This window comes from Propithecus coquereli, unplaced genomic scaffold (genome assembly GCF_000956105.1).
Source record: "Propithecus coquereli isolate 6110/MARCELLA unplaced genomic scaffold, Pcoq_1.0 Scaffold362, whole genome shotgun sequence".
Taxonomy (NCBI): domain Eukaryota; kingdom Metazoa; phylum Chordata; class Mammalia; order Primates; family Indriidae; genus Propithecus; species Propithecus coquereli.
This window is the reverse complement of record NW_012149308.1, coordinates 1,368,577-1,387,550: the sequence shown is the minus strand read 5'-3', so window position 1 is coordinate 1,387,550 and position 18,974 is coordinate 1,368,577. Positions and strand designations below refer to the sequence as shown.

At 41.5% G+C, this 18,974-nt stretch overlaps 2 protein-coding genes across 2 annotated transcripts in view; one reads left to right on the top strand and one right to left on the bottom strand.

The window, feature by feature from the left end:
- MAP3K15 (mitogen-activated protein kinase kinase kinase 15) overlaps window positions 1-955 on the top strand; it is a 130,909-nt gene extending 129,954 nt beyond the window's left edge. Inside the window, exon 30 of the mRNA XM_012651700.1 lies at window positions 344-955. Coding sequence (XP_012507154.1) covers window positions 344-425 — 82 coding nt within the window. The 3' untranslated portion in view covers window positions 426-955. The remainder of the gene's footprint in view (window positions 1-343) is intronic.
- Window positions 956-1,252: 297 nt separating this feature from the next.
- PDHA1 (pyruvate dehydrogenase (lipoamide) alpha 1) lies at window positions 1,253-18,661 on the bottom strand. Its single transcript, XM_012651701.1, has 13 exons — window positions 18,457-18,661; window positions 13,278-13,337; window positions 12,575-12,748; window positions 7,967-8,093; window positions 6,946-7,040; window positions 6,351-6,352; window positions 5,910-5,922; window positions 5,698-5,772; window positions 4,725-4,880; window positions 4,476-4,547; window positions 2,753-2,820; window positions 2,099-2,207; window positions 1,253-1,633 (listed from the first exon to the last, which is right to left on the bottom strand). Exons 1-13 carry the CDS (start codon window positions 18,511-18,513, stop codon window positions 1,469-1,471), a joined length of 1,173 nt encoding a protein of 390 aa, XP_012507155.1. The 5' UTR covers window positions 18,514-18,661; the 3' UTR covers window positions 1,253-1,468.
- Window positions 18,662-18,974: the final 313 nt, after the last annotated feature.

Below are 18,974 nucleotides of genomic sequence, written 5' to 3'. Positions count from 1 at the left end.
TCCTGCTATCCATGCCTAGCTGGGAGTGGGGTGAGGAAGTGCCAGCAGGCTAGACCCCCACCCTTTCCTTTAAACTGCAACCTGCATTCTCAGTCCTGTGTCATTTGAAATAGCCCTCCCCAAGTACATATCTTTAAGGCCATGTCCTACCACTGCTGTCACCTCCATACATAAAGAGAACATTTTATTTTCATTAAGCAAGGGACTGCATTTTAAAGACTAGATGATGGCAAATCTAGATAAATCTGGAATTACATATAACTTTTGCCATAAGGACTCCTAAAGAAGTATTTTGTGGTGGTGAAGTTTTCTTGACTTTAAAGACAACTCTTTTGTTTCATAGCGGCGGTTTCCTCTGTAAGCTCTGGAATGCAGTCTCCCAGTACAGAAGAAGGGCTCAGGAGTCCTCAGCAACCAAAGATTAGATTTAATGACAATCAGCTAAGCCAGGTGACAGAGTGAGCAAATATGCTACATCCATTGTTAAAGCTTCTGTTGATGTACACACATTCTGCTATGTTTACATACAAAAAAAATACCATTGTTCAATTAACAATTCAAGAAATTGGTGAAGTTTTAAAGACTATCCTTCCTGAAATGGTTTTTTGGAGTTTTTAAAACATATTAAACATAGAACTATATGTATTGTGAGAACAGTGAGCCTTAGTTTTGACATCCCACAGTATTAGGACAGTCTTAGAAATTTTAAATTACTTCAACCAAGAATCAGAGCACTTGCTAGAAAGGCGAAACAATGAGCATTTAAAAATAACAGACATTGGGAATCACATTTTTAGATTATGTATAAATAGTACTTAAATCTGAGAAAGAAAATTGATATATATGTGCCTTGTATTTCATGTTCAATATGAATGTAACCATTAAGAAAATAGCCTCATATTTATTTTGAATGTATACATGGAGAAAACTAAGTTATCTGGTCTTTGAAATGATTGTTTGTTTGTCCTCCCACCTCTGCCTGGTTATAATAAATACTGTCTTAGTATGGAGGTCAGTGTGCACAGGCTTCAGCACCCACACTGCTGGGGTTGGGGGTCAGTGCTACTACACTATGGTGTATGAGCTGTTAACACCAAGTATGCCTCTGGGGAATGATCTCCTCCCCAACAGGTGACAGAGTTGGGAACAGACATACAAGGAATTGTTTTTCCTATTTGTTGAAAGTATACAAAGTAAATCATCAAATCGTTCTATTTTGAACCTATACAAATTGAGAATGATCTTTATAATATTTATACTAAATACTTGATAACATCTTTTAATGCAACGATATACAAGCTGCATGCAATTACTATCTCTTTAATTCAACCTACATATTGTTTACTCTTAAACACTTTCATGTTCTGGGTTTTCTTCCTCCTTAACCAAGTTTGGAACACACACAGTTCCTGAGAGCGGCTATCTAACAGCCCGCTGAAGGTACAACCACCCATTGTGTGGTCTCCCCTTAACTGACTGACTTAAACTTGATCCACTGATTGGCACCACGAACTTCAAAAGGCGGGTCGCTGCTGTAGATGTGGTAACCTAGTTCCTCCAAAGGCGGCTCAGGATCAGCCGTGGCAAACTGGGCAGCATCCTCAATTTCTTTCCTCACTTCCACATCAATTTCCTAAAAAGCAGATTATAGTGCAAGGGAGTTTTAAATCAACACCAGCTAGGGACCTGTTGCTATTGTTAACTGTGACTCTTGAAGTACCAGTAGTTGCTAATTTTGAATGTATTTTTTTAAATGATAAAATTATCTATACAAGATGTTTTTGGAATACAGACTTCAACATTTAAAAATAGTCCTAGGGATTACTTAAAAATCCAGAGCATATTTAAGAAAAAGAACTGTGCTATTAGGGGGCTCAAAGGTTCTGCCACTCATCTTATTCTTTATTAAGATTTTAGTGGGCAGTGAGCTGCGTGAATAAAGAGGAAATATTGCAATCTTGAGTGGAGGAACCTAAAGGAATGGCCCTGTGAGATTTCAGAATTAATTATGCCCCCCACACGTCTCTTTGTATTGGGGGGGGGGGGAAATTGCCCAGAAAGGAGAACCAACCTTTAAAACCACCAAGAGTGACTGTACCTTTAATTCTTCAACACTGGCAAGATTGTTGTTCACCATTCTATCCTTGAGAAGCATAATAGGGTCACTCTTACTTCTTACTTCCTGAATTTCTTCTCGTGTTCGGTAACTATGGGGGAGAACATAACAGATCACTGAAACTTCTTTCACTTGTGTCAAACCTGGGATTGTAGAATTATATGCCAGAGCTACTAAGTGAAAACGTTAACACTCATACCTTCCTAGCTTTTTTGATTGATATGTTTCAATTTATTGAATACCCAGTTAGCCCCGCTCCAGACCAGAGAGAGATCTTCTTCAGATGGAGTATGTCATGCGTGAATTTGGGGTAATGCCTACAAAGCTAAATGCCCCCCAAAGACACTCCTACTATCATACCTGTTTAATTTCCCTCTGCAACTAAGTTATATAATGCTCTTTTTAAAATTACTGCTCATGCTAACACATACTATACACACTGTAGGGATTTTCAGAATGCTTTCTATATTAGAACCAATTTATTAGGAGGCACTGTTTTCAGACTAAGCCTCAACTACTTGATGCCAACAAAGCGAACTGGTATCTGGCTTCGAAAGCAAATGCTGAAATGGGTTTGCTTTTTCACGCAAGTGGCCTACCCACTCGGGAAACCACTCAGATGCCCCATGACCGTACCTGACTCCAGGATCACTCATGCTGTGTCCATGGTAACGGTAAGTCTGCAGCTCCATCAGGATAGGCCCCTAAAACAGAACCCATAGGTGGTTAGATAAGACAATGGGAACAACATGCCAACAATCCATGGCCCCAAAGGCAGACCCTTTCAGCATCCAATGTATTCTTATCTATTCTCATTTCTAATATTTATGTATTACGTTTCATCCTTCTCATTTTTAATAGGAACTTAATAAAGCAATCTGCCAACAGTGTGTTTTACATCAAAAAGGCATCGAGCATGTCTATAGAGCCCACTCACAGTGGCTAGGTCGATTTCTACCTCGTGCCCATTTCACGTGGTGTTCCCTAGGGCTGGCAACCAATCCTGCTTCACACAGATCTTGCTAGCATGTAACAGAGTTGGCAGGCACCAGTGACATCTGATACCCAAACCCTGAGGCTCCGCTGGGAGTCTGTCCAGCCTGGCTATACATCACCAAGTGGCTTGTTCATGCTACACTAGCCCACTTTCAGAAGATGGCCCTGAACACTGAGGGGAGGGGATGAATCAAGGATCCCTGGATAATTTGGTGCGGTAGTTAAAATGGCTCTAAGATATAGTAGCTATGTACCCGTAACTGCTCTGTGGCTCAGTTTCCTTGTCTGCAAAATGGGCAAAACATTAATACCTAACTCAGAATTGTGAGGATTAAGATAATATCTAAAAAGTACTTAGTGCATTGCCTAACAGGTGAATCCCTCATTAGCTGTCACTTACTGTGTCATGTCAACCAGCAGCCATTTGGAAACAGTGGGTTGTGCCCTCGGTAAGCACAGAGTTTCCAGATTCTCTCCTAAATCGAAGATCAGGCTTGCTGGGAAAGTCAACACATTCTATATACCACTGTGTTTCTACCCAGGGCCTGGCTCCCTCAGCCTTGGAGTCCTCACATAGATGGCTCAGCCCACTGAAACCAACCTGTCATTTTGGTCCGGCTCTGGTTTCTTCATGCTGGCTCTCGTTAAATGTCGCTATACTTCCCTCCCTCCTCCCTTTCTGATATTTCCGTCATTGCTGGTGACATCTGATGTGCATTACTGGACACATGATATTGGGCTGCGGGACACTGACTTAGGGAGAACACCTAAATCTATGCTAGCACTGACGGAACTTAAGCCTCCTTTTAGGCCAATCTCACTGTTTCCCTCTCCCTCACTGCTATACGGCAAAAGGTAAAGATTCTTAGGACTGAAACAGCAAGATTAAGGTTACACACTTTAACCACACTAATTTGTATAAACAAACCTATATTGGATACCCATTATATAAGCAAAGTTCCATGTGCTGGGGATCGTGGGGATCCCCAATCTGTTCCCTCAAGGGCCTTATGGTTAATGGGGGTGGGGAGGAAAAGGCACATAATTAACCAACCTACAAGGCAAAGTAGATTGTCATGCTGAAGATAGAAGCAAAATGCTAAGGAAGCACTAGGAAAAAGGATTTTCCCCAAATGGGGGAAATGTGGAATGTTTTCCAGGAGGTAAGCTATCAAGACCAAGCTATTCATAAAGGAACCCCATTCCCTGGACTGGACTCTGCTTCTATGGTATACACCTCAATCAGCAGCTATTCCTCAATAGCTATAATGGGCATGGGGGAAGCATTCTTTTAACTTTGAGAGATAAATGTCATCAGAAATTTTTAGCCCAGAGGCCTAAGAGAAAATCTTTAGAGTCTTACCTTCCCAGATCTACAATAGGCAGCTGCAAACCTTGTTGCCTCTCGGACACACAGGATATCCATTCCATCTACCTGTTAACAAACGTGGAAGGGGAAGAGTATAAATCAAACTGTCCAAGACCATTTTATATGACCTGTTCGTGCACAAAAAAATGAAACGCTCCAATTTTTCTTAAGATGTCCAGGATATGCACAAAGGCACCTAGCTGAGAATATGGATGGCCCTGGTTCTACCACACATATCCTTACCCTCAGCCCAGGAATGAAATCGCCTCTCTTGTAGTAATCAGTGCTGGCTGCTGCTCTCTCCACGGACGTTCCCATTCCATAGCGATTATTCTCACAGATGAAAATACAAGGCAATTTCCACAAAGCTGCCATGTTGTAAGCTTCAAATATCTGACCCTGGAAGTATTTACAAAAAGTTCAAGTGGTTTCATTTTGCTTATTTCTCTAGACTTAATTATCTGTAATGGCTGCTGCTCTACCTGGCACAGAAAGCTGCTGTGAAAGACAAATGCCTCATCTTCTAAAACCAGCTTTTGGTGGTGAAGGAAAGGAGTGTGTGTGGTGGGGGTGGTGGGGAGAAGCAGCAGGTATCACTAACTCTTGCAACTAAGGGAAGGGACAAACCAAATACTGCCACTCACTTCTGTGGGGCCACTCGAGTAGTAGAGAATACACTGGGAAAAAGAGCAATGTGTAAAAATGTGTGGCTACTTACTTTTATGCTTTATTATAAATCTATCAAGCCCACTGGATAGCCAGAGTGAACCAGCATCTGAGAATCAGCTTCTAGAACAGGGCCTCACAGAGTGTTGGCCACAGACTGAGGATTATTTGGACCATGACTGGAGAAGCACAGAAACTCAGTCAGGATTCAGACACTATTATAGGAATTTGACATTGCCCTGGCTGGCATCTCAGAGAGTGAGTCTGTATATTACAGTACTGGTTTGAAATAGGTGGGGGGATGGGGATGTCCTTCGCCACAACAGGGCATTTGTGAAGCACTGATATGGAGCCAACGTGAGCTCCCTCCCGGGAAGATGCCCCATAAGGCTCTTGTGAAACGTAATGTTGAGAGGGAAATCTCTAAACTGGCCATAAAACCAAATTTTAACTTGCTAGATGAGTTGCTATTTCAACTAATAAGCAATATGCTACTACTTTGGAAAGAAAACTGTAATTATTATTGGAAAGTTAAGAGATACACACTTACCTGATTAGCAGCGCCATCGCCATATAAAGTCAGACAGACCTCATCTTTTCCATTATACTTACAGGCCAAGGCCAGCTCCCAGGGGCACCTAACATTAAGGATGATCAAGAAAGGAACCACAGAAATCCATGAGGGGAGATATTAACGCTCTGAATTAACTCCTGGCCAGAATATGGGACAGAAATTACACCGTCACTACAAATTCTCCCTACCCCAGCCCCATTTCTGCTTATCCCACCCCCAATTTTTTCAACAAACCGATAAAGTAACATAAATACTATATTCTATTTCAACCAGTAAGCAAAAACGTTTCTGCACTCAAAGATTCAACCACTAAACTCTAAAGAGTCAAAAAAATGAAACCTAAGTTTTTATAAAATACCTAACAGAATTTTAATATATTAGAAAGGAAAAAAGTCTAGATATGATTTTATGCTGTTAATTCTTCATCATTCACTAATTGATGAGAACGAGAAGACTCCATAACAACAGAAGTCAGCTTTGGATTATTACTAGGTCCCTGAGATCCTGATCACCTGTCTCTTCTAGTTGGGCACCAGTGTCAGCATTACCTATGAGCAGGGAGAGATAGAGCGAAGTTGATGTGATGAAGCAATTAATGTACTGAAATATAAATAAAATGGTGAAGATACGGCTCCACTGCTAGAGGCTCTTGCTTATAGAACATAGCAAACAGCTAAAATGAAAAATTTTAAATTGCCATCCAATTCTACTTACTAATTGCTCAAATGGTAGGGGCTATGAAGCAATAGGTCTTTAAGAGCAAACCAAGCCCCCAAAGTGCAGTCATGTGTCACTTAACCACGGGGACACATTCTCAGAAATGCATTATTAGGCGATTTCGTCCTGTGCGAACATCATAGAGCGTACTTGCACAAAACTAGATGGTACGGCCCACTACATGCCTAGGCTATGTGGTATGACCTGTTGCTCCTAGGCTACAAACCTGTACAGCATGTCCCTCTATTGAATACTGGAGGCAACTGTAACCTGACAATAAGTATTTGTGTACCTAAACATAGAAAAGGTAATGTTGTACTTCAACAACATCACTAGGCAATAGGAAGTTTTCAGCTCCACTATAATCTCAGGGACCACCATCACGTATGCAGTGAACCATTGGCTCAAAGGTCACTATACAGCACGTGACTGTACTGAAATACTTCAAAAGTTCTCTGAGGATGTGAAAGTTTTTGAAGACACGGGCGGGGCCAAATCTAAGCTCACTACCTGGGCTCCCACGATGCCGTTGCCCCCATAGAAGTTCTTGGCATACATGTGCATCGATCCTCCTTTCCCTTTAGCACAACCTCCTTTTCGTCCTAGAAATGGCAGAACACGCAGGCATCAAAAACCAAATATACAAAGCAAACCAAACCACACCTTGGAGTATTTACTCCAAGGCTCAACCATTAGAACTCAGAGCCCAATTCAATCATCTAAGCATCTGTCCCTCTATGCAAACGTATGTTCCTTCTTGTCTCCCTGTCCTTTCATGAGGAAGGTCAGACTATATCCATGTCCTTAACCTTTCCAACTCTCTAATCAGTTGCATTCAGATGTTAGCAAAAGTCCAAATGGACTTTTTTTGACAGTTATGAACATCTTCCAACTTGTACACTAAATACAACTGACCCTTGAACAACACAGGTTTGAACTGAGTAGGTCCACTTATACTCAGATTTTTTTTTTTTTTTCAACCAAACACAAACTGAAAATAGTGTTCTTGGATGCAAAACCCCCATATACAGAGGGCTGAGTTTTCACATACACGGACTCTACAGGGCCAACTGTGGGACTTGAGTATGCACAGATTTTGCATACACAGGGGTCCTGGAACCAATTCCCCGAGTATAATGAGGGATGACTGTAGTTCAAAAGTCAAGGGGGAAAAAGAAATGGGGAATATTAAGAAGATTCCTAGAATTTACATTGTATACCATGGAGTGCTTCAACCTCACTTTCTAGGCCTGCTAGATTTCTGTTGGCATACTAGAGTGATAACAAACCCTATTCTAATTTTAAAGCACTAACCATTTTTAAACTTTTACCCAAGGGGCCAGATGACTTCACAAATGGGTCAGTTTACTCAAAAGCACAACAGAAGTACCAGAGCACCAAATGAGAGAGGGCTTTAAAAAAAACTGAAAACTTTAAAAAATATTAATGCATAATGGTCAGCTTCTTAACAGGAGATATTTAAAAACTTAATTCACTCATTTCCCCTTCCTGAAAATCAATAACAAACCTGTAAGCTCTGCAAGAATTTCTCTGACAGAAAGGCCCCGAGTGAAGGTAAAGCCGTGAGCCCGATAGGCTGTGATGAGATGGTCTGTGGGATTTATGCCGGCCTCCAGGCCCACACAGCAAGCTTCCTGCATTAGAAGAAACCGTGAAGCAATACGATACGTGTTTCTGGATAAAAAGGTTTCCTAGACTGCTATGAAACGTTTGAGCTAGTAGAACTCATCATTAATAACCAGAGAAAAGTGGCTATTTTCCATCAAAAAACAGAGGGGAAGGCAAGGCCCAAACCAGAAGCCATGAACTGGCAACCCACAGTTGTGCTGTTTCCTTTAGCCTCTGTGGTGATTAAAAAAAAAAAAAAAAATCCATGGGAGCGGGGAGGAGGGAGGAAGGGACTGGTATATGCATACACAAAGAGTGCAATGCGCACCACCCAAAGGATGGACATATTTGAAACTCGGACTGGGGGGGCAACATACATAACCTAAACATCTGTACCCCCATAATAAGCTGAAATAAAAAAAAAATCCTGAACCATTGTCAACATTAAAACAATTGGGGGAATGTCACATGAAAATTGAGACTTCTGTCTTTTGGAGAAACAAACAATATGAAGCATTAGGCCCATATTCCCATATGGTACCAACTGGCTGGAACCAAGTCATGGCATCCCCTCTGGGTGAGGCATGGCCACCCCAGCTCACCACTAGTCCCTGTCACCATTCTCTATGTTTGTACACCTGGCCTTCTTCACCCATTTATTCTACCTGTCTGGCCCCTGTATGCATTTGAATCTGTAAGCCTTCACCTAAACCCACAAAACAAAAAACAAACAAAATAATCCTTTCCCCCAAAACTGTATACAGTATAGGTGATCACAATGCCAGAAAGTTTTAAAATAGTAAAATTCTAAGAAGAGGTATAGGAAATTGGCAATGTTATGTGTGAATGAATCCTTTAGCCTGAGCGTCATAGCAGGTTTTGGCATTCTAACTTTTTAATTCAAAATACCATTCGAAATCCTTCTGATGCATAAGGCAGGGTAAAAACCAATAAATACGAGCCATACTTAAATATCTAAATATTAATAACACAGTTTTATTACAAACCTACCACTCACCTGACCATCACACAAGTGACAGAAACCACGAATAATTTTCTGTTTGTACAGCTGATCTGCCTTTAACTCCATTCGGTGCACAGTTTGCATCATCCTGTAGTATTTGAGCCCGTCCTCTCTGGTGAGCACTGTCGTGACAGGAGGACCCTCTTCCAGCCTCTTTTCCATTATACTTACAGGCCAAGGCGATACCAGCTCCCAGGGGCACCTAACATTAAGGATGATCAAGAAAGGAACCACAGAAATCCATGAGGGGAGATATTAACGCTCTGAATTAACTCCTGGCCAGAATATGGGACAGAAATTACACCGTCACTACAAATTCTCCCTACCCCAGCCCCATTTCTGCTTATCCCACCCCCAATTTTTTCAACAAACCGATAAAGTAACATAAATACTATATTCTATTTCAACCAGTAAGCAAAAACGTTTCTGCACTCAAAGATTCAACCACTAAACTCTAAAGAGTCAAAAAAATGAAACCTAAGTTTTTATAAAATACCTAACAGAATTTTAATATATTAGAAAGGAAAAAAGTCTAGATATGATTTTATGCTGTTAATTCTTCATCATTCACTAATTGATGAGAACGAGAAGACTCCATAACAACAGAAGTCAGCTTTGGATTATTACTAGGTCCCTGAGATCCTGATCACCTGTCTCTTCTAGTTGGGCACCAGTGTCAGCATTACCTATGAGCAGGGAGAGATAGAGCGAAGTTGATGTGATGAAGCAATTAATGTACTGAAATATAAATAAAATGGTGAAGATACGGCTCCACTGCTAGAGGCTCTTGCTTATAGAACATAGCAAACAGCTAAAATGAAAAATTTTAAATCGCCATCCAATTCTACTTACTAATTGCTCAAATGGTAGGGGCTATGAAGCAATAGGTCTTTAAGAGCAAACCAAGCCCCCAAAGTGCAGTCATGTGTCACTTAACCACGGGGACACATTCTCAGAAATGCATTATTAGGCGATTTCGTCCTGTGCGAACATCATAGAGCGTACTTGCACAAAACTAGATGGTACGGCCCACTACATGCCTAGGCTATGTGGTATGACCTGTTGCTCCTAGGCTACAAACCTGTACAGCATGTCCCTCTATTGAATACTGGAGGCAACTGTAACCTGACAATAAGTATTTGTGTACCTAAACATAGAAAAGGTAATGTTGTACTTCAACAACATCACTAGGCAATAGGAAGTTTTCAGCTCCACTATAATCTCAGGGACCACCATCACGTATGCAGTGAACCATTGGCTCAAAGGTCACTATACAGCACGTGACTGTACTGAAATACTTCAAAAGTTCTCTGAGGATGTGAAAGTTTTTGAAGACACGGGCGGGGCCAAATCTAAGCTCACTACCTGGGCTCCCACGATGCCGTTGCCCCCATAGAAGTTCTTGGCATACATGTGCATCGATCCTCCTTTCCCTTTAGCACAACCTCCTTTTCGTCCTAGAAATGGCAGAACACGCAGGCATCAAAAACCAAATATACAAAGCAAACCAAACCACACCTTGGAGTATTTACTCCAAGGCTCAACCATTAGAACTCAGAGCCCAATTCAATCATCTAAGCATCTGTCCCTCTATGCAAACGTATGTTCCTTCTTGTCTCCCTGTCCTTTCATGAGGAAGGTCAGACTATATCCATGTCCTTAACCTTTCCAACTCTCTAATCAGTTGCATTCAGATGTTAGCAAAAGTCCAAATGGACTTTTTTTGACAGTTATGAACATCTTCCAACTTGTACACTAAATACAACTGACCCTTGAACAACACAGGTTTGAACTGAGTAGGTCCACTTATACTCAGATTTTTTTTTTTTTTTCAACCAAACACAAACTGAAAATAGTGTTCTTGGATGCAAAACCCCCATATACAGAGGGCTGAGTTTTCACATACACGGACTCTACAGGGCCAACTGTGGGACTTGAGTATGCACAGATTTTGCATACACAGGGGTCCTGGAACCAATTCCCCGAGTATAATGAGGGATGACTGTAGTTCAAAAGTCAAGGGGGAAAAAGAAATGGGGAATATTAAGAAGATTCCTAGAATTTACATTGTATACCATGGAGTGCTTCAACCTCACTTTCTAGGCCTGCTAGATTTCTGTTGGCATACTAGAGTGATAACAAACCCTATTCTAATTTTAAAGCACTAACCATTTTTAAACTTTTACCCAAGGGGCCAGATGACTTCACAAATGGGTCAGTTTACTCAAAAGCACAACAGAAGTACCAGAGCACCAAATGAGAGAGGGCTTTAAAAAAAACTGAAAACTTTAAAAAATATTAATGCATAATGGTCAGCTTCTTAACAGGAGATATTTAAAAACTTAATTCACTCATTTCCCCTTCCTGAAAATCAATAACAAACCTGTAAGCTCTGCAAGAATTTCTCTGACAGAAAGGCCCCGAGTGAAGGTAAAGCCGTGAGCCCGATAGGCTGTGATGAGATGGTCTGTGGGATTACACAGCAAGCTTCCTGCATTAGAAGAAACCGTGAAGCAATACGATACGTGTTTCTGGATAAAAAGGTTTCCTAGACTGCTATGAAACATTTGAGCTAGTAGAACTCATCATTAATAACCAGAGAAAAGTGGCTATTTTCCATCAAAAAACAGAGGGGAAGGCAAGGCCCAAACCAGAAGCCATGAACTGGCAACCCACAGTTGTGCTGTTTCCTTTAGCCTCTGTGGTGATTAAAAAAAAAAAAAAAAATCCATGGGAGCGGGGAGGAGGGAGGAAGGGACTGGTATATGCATACACAAAGAGTGCAATGCGCACCACCCAAAGGATGGACATATTTGAAACTCGGACTGGGGGGGCAACATACATAACCTAAACATCTGTACCCCCATAATAAGCTGAAATAAAAAAAAAATCCTGAACCATTGTCAACATTAAAACAATTGGGGGAATGTCACATGAAAATTGAGACTTCTGTCTTTTGGAGAAACAAACAATATGAAGCATTAGGCCCATATTCCCATATGGTACCAACTGGCTGGAACCAAGTCATGGCATCCCCTCTGGGTGAGGCATGGCCACCCCAGCTCACCACTAGTCCCTGTCACCATTCTCTATGTTTGTACACCTGGCCTTCTTCACCCATTTATTCTACCTGTCTGGCCCCTGTATGCATTTGAATCTGTAAGCCTTCACCTAAACCCACAAAACAAAAAACAAACAAAATAATCCTTTCCCCCAAAACTGTATACAGTATAGGTGATCACAATGCCAGAAAGTTTTAAAATAGTAAAATTCTAAGAAGAGGTATAGGAAATTGGCAATGTTATGTGTGAATGAATCCTTTAGCCTGAGCGTCATAGCAGGTTTTGGCATTCTAACTTTTTAATTCAAAATACCATTCGAAATCCTTCTGATGCATAAGGCAGGGTAAAAACCAATAAATACAAGCCATACTTAAATATCTAAATATTAATAACACAGTTTTATTACAAACCTACCACTCACCTGACCATCACACAAGTGACAGAAACCACGAATAATTTTCTGTTTGTACAGCTGATCTGCCTTTAACTCCATTCGGCGCACAGTTTGCATCATCCTGTAGTATTTGAGCCCGTCCTCTCTGGTGAGCACTGTCGTGACAGGAGGACCCTCTTCCAGCCGGTGAAGGTCACATTTCTGAAATGGAATAAGGCAGTCATCCTCTATTTACTACATTGCAAACACTGCCGACTCGCTCTGATTCCATTGTGAATAATATTGAACTCAAAAAACAGCAAAGGAGCACATCAGAAACGCTTCCTATTGCTTCTGATTCCTTAAATCTATAAACCTCACTGTGCAATGGATGGGGTTTTGGGGGAAGGAAATCTTTCTAAGAGGATTTTCACTGAAAAACCCGTAGAAGTCAACTGAGTTATAGGCTGAAAAATGAACTTTCAAGGAAACATCTAAGATTCTTCTTATTCAAATGTTTCACTGAATCGCATTCTAAAACTTGGCATAAGTTTTTATTTTTATTTTTTTAGCTTGCCCTCCTCCCCCCACAAAACACCAACAAGCTGCTAAGAATAATAAATTCTAATTTTTGCTAAATTTGGAAGAAAATGAAAAAAAGGATGAATATTAAAATGTTCTATTCTAAAGGTATAACTGTGTATCAGAGTGTACCTGTGAAAAATTATGAACAAACTAAACCACTTCTTACCTTAATTTCAAATGTAGCATCATTTGCAAAATTACGGGATGCCACCAGCACTCTGCTTGCCTTAAAAGACAAAAATATAGAAATAAATCAGTACTTTTTTATTGTCATTTTGCAAAGTCATTATTATTATTAATCAGTGATCAGGACGCAGTTATGGAACTTTAGTAAGCCCCAACATATTCATGGGCTTCTCTTCCATTCTGTTCACTATGCTGGTATCTTGTCTTCCAAAATGATCCAGGCTATGGCCAACGAAACACGATCACACCTCCATCTGAAGGCAAACGAGCATAAAGAGAAAGCGGGCAAAAACCAAATCCATCCACTTAGTCACTTTGTTTTCAAAGAAATTATAATGAGAATGAAATTAATGGCTAAATTAAAGAGACTAGATAATCTGTGAGCTTTGTCTAGTTATGCTATTCTTGGTCATAACCAGATACCATTTATTTTGAGCAAGCCAAAGATTCACTTTCAAAATTATACTTCAAATAAAACTATGATTTAATCCCTACTCCAGGCAAACTTCACTTTTCTATGAAATGGATCTGTAAGAAAAAATATTTTAAACTACTCTATGAGATAAATACAATAGTGAGACATACAAGACTAAAGAAAAGATATTGAGCGCTCTGACTTAAAAACAATGGACTTGAGCCTGCTGTTTCATAATTTATAATTTGAACACCGTAAATCCTGGGTAGGCTCCTCCTGAAGCCCAGTAGGGAGAAACGGTCTCTAAAACAGTGTTCCCCTCTTGACGTTTGGGTGGCTGTCACTGCTTGGGGGTAAAAAGCTGGGGGAGATGCTTCCCTTTCCCCTCTTACAATTGAACATACCTGCTCACAGCACAAGTATTCTGTGTGATTGCTAAGGCTCAGGTTAGACCACAAAATTTAACCAATTAATATTTTAACCACTTTCTGCCACATTTTCACACACTGACATGTAAACCAATATGATTTCTTCTCATGGAGACTTGAAGCATATTCATCAGATCCCATAAAAAAAAAACACATTTGATGTGTTCACCAAACACATACAGCATTAGGACTCTACCATCCAACTTCCAGTGCTGGACTTGATCTTGGTGGGAAGAGTTAAGACTGACCTGCCAAGTGTACAAGCCAATAGGCAGAAAGCCAATTACTTATCTCTTCACCCATCAATATACCATTAACTGATAAAGCCAACAGAGACAATGACACTGCTGGAGGAAAAAATTTTAACTACTAAAAATTAATGTTTCAGTTAAGTTAGAGGTAGAGAGAACCCACAAATATATCTCAGAAAAGTGAAGAAAATTTAGGAATTTGGGAAGAAGCTGAGAGGGGTGAGGTAGCAAACAAAAGGTTGTATTTGGTAATCATGAAACAGATGTGTTATTTTTGGCAGAAAGTATTTTGTGGGACCAGAAATAGTTACTGTATTGCAAAATAAATTTCCAAATACAACTACAGATACTGCAGTTTTTGGAAGGTAAAAGTAAAGACCAAACCAGCCAGGCAACAGTACTACAGAGAAAAGGTACATTGTTTCTCAGTCCTAAAGTCAACACAATGAAGAATGATAGTGCTTCATAATAAAGAGCAGGAAGGTAAGGACAAAGATTATGACTTTCAGAAAGCTACTTGGATACTTCTCCCTTGTTTCATTATGAATCTCAAAAATAAGAACCACTGATGTAATGAGTAAAAGGAACAAAGTTAAGTTAAAGTTAAAAGTCTGCATCAGAAGTATATCATAATTTTTTTTTTCTTTTTTTTTTGAGACAAAGTCTCACTCTGTTGCCCGGGCTAGAGTGAGTGCCGTGGCGTCATCCTAGCTCACAGCAACCTCACACTCCTGGGCTCAAGCGAGCCTACTGCCTCAGCCTCCGGAGTAGCTGGGACTACAGGCATGCGCCACCATGCCCGGCTAGTTTTTTCTATATATTTTTAGTTGTCCGATTAATTTCTTTCTATTTTTAGTAGAGACGGGGTCTCGCTCTTGCTCAGGCTGGTCTCGAACTCCTGAGCTCAAACGATCCGCCCGCCTCGGCCTCCCAGAGTGCTAGGATTACAGGCGTGAGCCACCGCGCCTGGCCTAGTATATCATAATTTTTGACCACAAGATTGTTGAAAACATAATTACCATTCGATTTCTCTGCAGAGCCACACGCAGAAAGAGTCTATCAAATGAGATTCCTCTTTGACAGAGACCATGAGCAGCCCATTCAAATTTTGAAAAATAAAAACTTTAAGTTCCTAAATACATAGGAACTACTCATGTAAAAGAGGAAAAATGTTTCAAAAATTCCAGATTCTACCAGGGTAAATTCAAAATGTTATCTACTACTTATAAAGCCAAAAGAATGCTGGTAGTAAAGATCTCACAAAAGGAGTCACAACAGAAATACAAACAGCGAGACAAAGAATAAATTTTTTCAACACAATTCAGTCTTCTGTGTAATAAGAATTTTGACAACTATAAACCTCATTCAAAAATGAAATCATGATCTTATAATTTATTTCAAAGTTTCACACCAAACACTCTTTGAGACAATAGCAATCGTTAAGCCTGAGATAAATCTTTGTATATCACTGGTTTTAAGAGGGGGAGGAAAAAATAAGAGAATAAAAAATGAAAAGAGGAAAAAACACACAGAGGCAGAGACCTGAGAGGTAAGCTACAGGGATTAACTTCAGTACCTAACCTTTCTCCCTCCCTCTGGGGAGCATAACACATGATGGTGTGACTCTAGCTATACAAGTGTGCCGAATCTGAGCAAGCCACTGCTTAAGATTTACTATCAGGATTTTTTTTTTTTTGAAAGGCTTATATGTGGCCAGGCACGCTGGCTCACACCTGTAATCCTAGCATTCTGGGAGGCCGAGGCAGGAGGATCACTCTGAGCTTAGGAGTTCCAGGCCAGCCTGAGCAAGAGCGAGACCTCGTCTCTTAAAAATAAATAAATAAATAAATGATCTTGAGAAAAAGGCTTATATGCAAAAATATCTTTTTGCTTACTTATTTTAATTTCAGGATATTATGGGGGTAACAAACATTTTGGTTACATGTTATGACACAAAAATATCTTTTTACATGTATAATATAAAAAATAGAAACTTTGATATATTTTGTGTTATTTATATTTAAGTGAAAAGACATCCATAAGTATGAAGAATTACGAAATATACAAAAGAGTTGACATCTTAAACTTTATTACTCCACACTTTAAAAAGATAAAGGTGAAACTTTTAGTTCTATTAGAAGCATCAGGAAAGGCTCCTAATTAACTCACAAGTAGAGTCACAAAGAAAACTCCTACTTATCTGAAGAGTTTACACCACCAGATGGGAAGATACCTGGGCACTTTCTAAAATGACTGCATCTCTGGAACTCAATTTTCTTCCTACTGTAAGGTGGGGAAAAAGAACCCTACAAATTAATATAGGAAATGATAAATCTGACTTTCAGAAGACATAATAAACCTACATTAAGTGTTTAACAATAAGGATTTACGGATGTTTCTGAGCCCTTAAATTCTGGTACAGCCCTCTACCAACAGACAGCCCCAAAGGGGATGACATCTCTTAAAAGCAAAAACTCTGGCAGAAAGGTATGATATTTAACATTGTTTATTAGTTTCATAGCCCAATTCAACTTCTTGAAACCGTCTAAGTTTGATTTTGGTAGTACCTTTGAAATATTTTTAATTTCCGGTGATGAAGTGCAAAGCTTCAATAACAAATCTGCTATTTGTTTTCACTTCTATTCGTTGTCCAGTCTCAAAGCTATAAGCAAACTCAACCTTCAGCTAACTTCCCCAAGCAACTCAGGCCCGAAAACAAGTTTCTATTACTTATGTACAACCAAAAACTGATGTTGTGGGGATTAAATGAGACAAAGCATGTGAAGTATTTAGCCTAGTTCCTGAAACATATTAAGAGCTCAATAAACGTTGGATATATCACACGTATATACAGAAATACGTAATGTAAAATGTGCTTCTCCAGTTACGACTTAAATGCTAACATCTGAATAATCAAATTGTGTTTTGTCATTATTTTAGTCAGTGGGATTCCTACAGGGGGACGCTTCCTACCTTTTGACAATCTCTGCCCATGCTAAGCAGAGTTGAATCCAGTCCTGGGGGAATTACTAAAGCCAGAATTACAAGTCAAAGCTTGGCTGCAGTTACACCAAGTAACACTGCCTCACTGTGCCTAGAGGTCAAAATGCCGGAAGCTCAGGTGTTGGGTGTGTCTAGACAGAGTGCTAACCCTCTAACCCCCACCCTCTCAAGCATCACTGCTGTTTTCTTCAGCTACTGTCACCCTAAGAATATGTGTGTAAGGAGGTGGGCAGTTTCTTCTGGGTTCTGCTTGACTGCTCTTGAATTGACTACCAAGAAAAGCTGAGATGTTGAGGAAGGGGAAAGAAGTTCATTTTTGAGGAGCCTGACCCTGTGTGAACCCTCTTTAGAGCCGAGCACAAAAACGTATACCAAACTGGACACTCAGTAAACAACAACACTCAGTACATACGGCACCTACTACGTGCCAGGCGTTATTCGGAGGGTGTCATTCGTGGAATCCTCAGGATAACCACACGAGGTAGGTACTCTTATTATCCCCATTTTAGAGATAAGGAAACTGGCTTTAGGGACGTTAAAGAAAAACTTGCCCAAGGTCACAGAGCTAGTAAATGGCGAGGGTGGTGTATGTACCGAGCCACTCAAGTCTCCCGGATTCCAGGCTTTTTATTACCGCGTACTACAAGGTCTCTTGGGCAAGAGAAATTAATTAGGAAGATCTAAAACGAGTAGGGTCAATCAGAGACTCGAAGGAGCCCAAGTTCCCTTTTCCATGTCCTGTAAAGCAACCGGCACTTCTTGAGCACCCCTACTTGCGTGGCGCTGAGCTGGGCCGGAGGGGGTGGACGGTGTCCACGCGGACCTCAGAGGGATCTCCCTCCCCCCTAGTCGGCGCCGGCGAGCCGGGAGGCCGCTTCTCCCGGAGCCAGGAACAGAATGCACGGCGTGGAGACAAAACAAAGGCCCTCGGCTCCCCTCGCGCCCTACACGTCGCGCTAGGCCCCAGGTGGCGGCCAGCTGGGCGCCCCGAGTCCCGGTCCCCCCTCCCGCCGCCTGCAGCCCCGCCTCAGCCCGCTCGCGCCACACCCTGGGCTGCCTCACCGGCTTCTGGGCAGCGCCAGACAACACGCGGGAGACGGCGGCGAGCATCTTCCTCATGGAGCGCGGGCAGTGGCAGCAGCAGCGACTCCCAGCAGCCCAAAAGGCACGGTGCGCCCGGGAGTCCCCAAGTCTCCTTCAAGTGCCCGGAGCGGACGCTAGTCTTAGTCGCAGCGCGACGTAACGTAGTCGTAATAACGACGTGCGCTGCGCCGGGCCAACTAGAACTGCTCCCAGGGCGTGCCCCGCCCCCCGGAAGGTCTGCGGCTGCCCATTGGGTATGGGCGCCAGAGAGGGCGGGGCTGCGGGTTCGCTCCCTTGCCACGCAGCTGGCGGGTTAGCAGGCGGGAACCTGCGGGCGCCTGCGTGGGAAAGGGCGGCCCCGCCTCCAGGGCGCCGCGGGAAAGGGGCCTCCTCCGTGGGTTCTGCCCCGCAGACTTTCCGGGAAGTGGTGCAGGCCCATCCTCCCGTCCGCCTAGTCTTGCCGGCGCTGCAACTTTGCTAAAAGACAGAACATCTGG

Coding starts and splice junctions, on each gene's coding strand:
- PDHA1 (XM_012651701.1), bottom strand. CDS start 18,513: ATGAGGAAGATGCTCGCCGCCGTCTCCCGCGTGTTGTCTGGCGCTGCC. Junction 4,881..5,697: donor GCGATGGCGCTGCTAATCAG/GTAAGTGTGTAT, acceptor AAATACTTCCAG/GGTCAGATATTTGAAGCTTA. Junction 2,208..2,752: donor ATGAGTGATCCTGGAGTCAG/GTACGGTCATGG, acceptor TCTCCCCCATAG/TTACCGAACACGAGAAGAAA.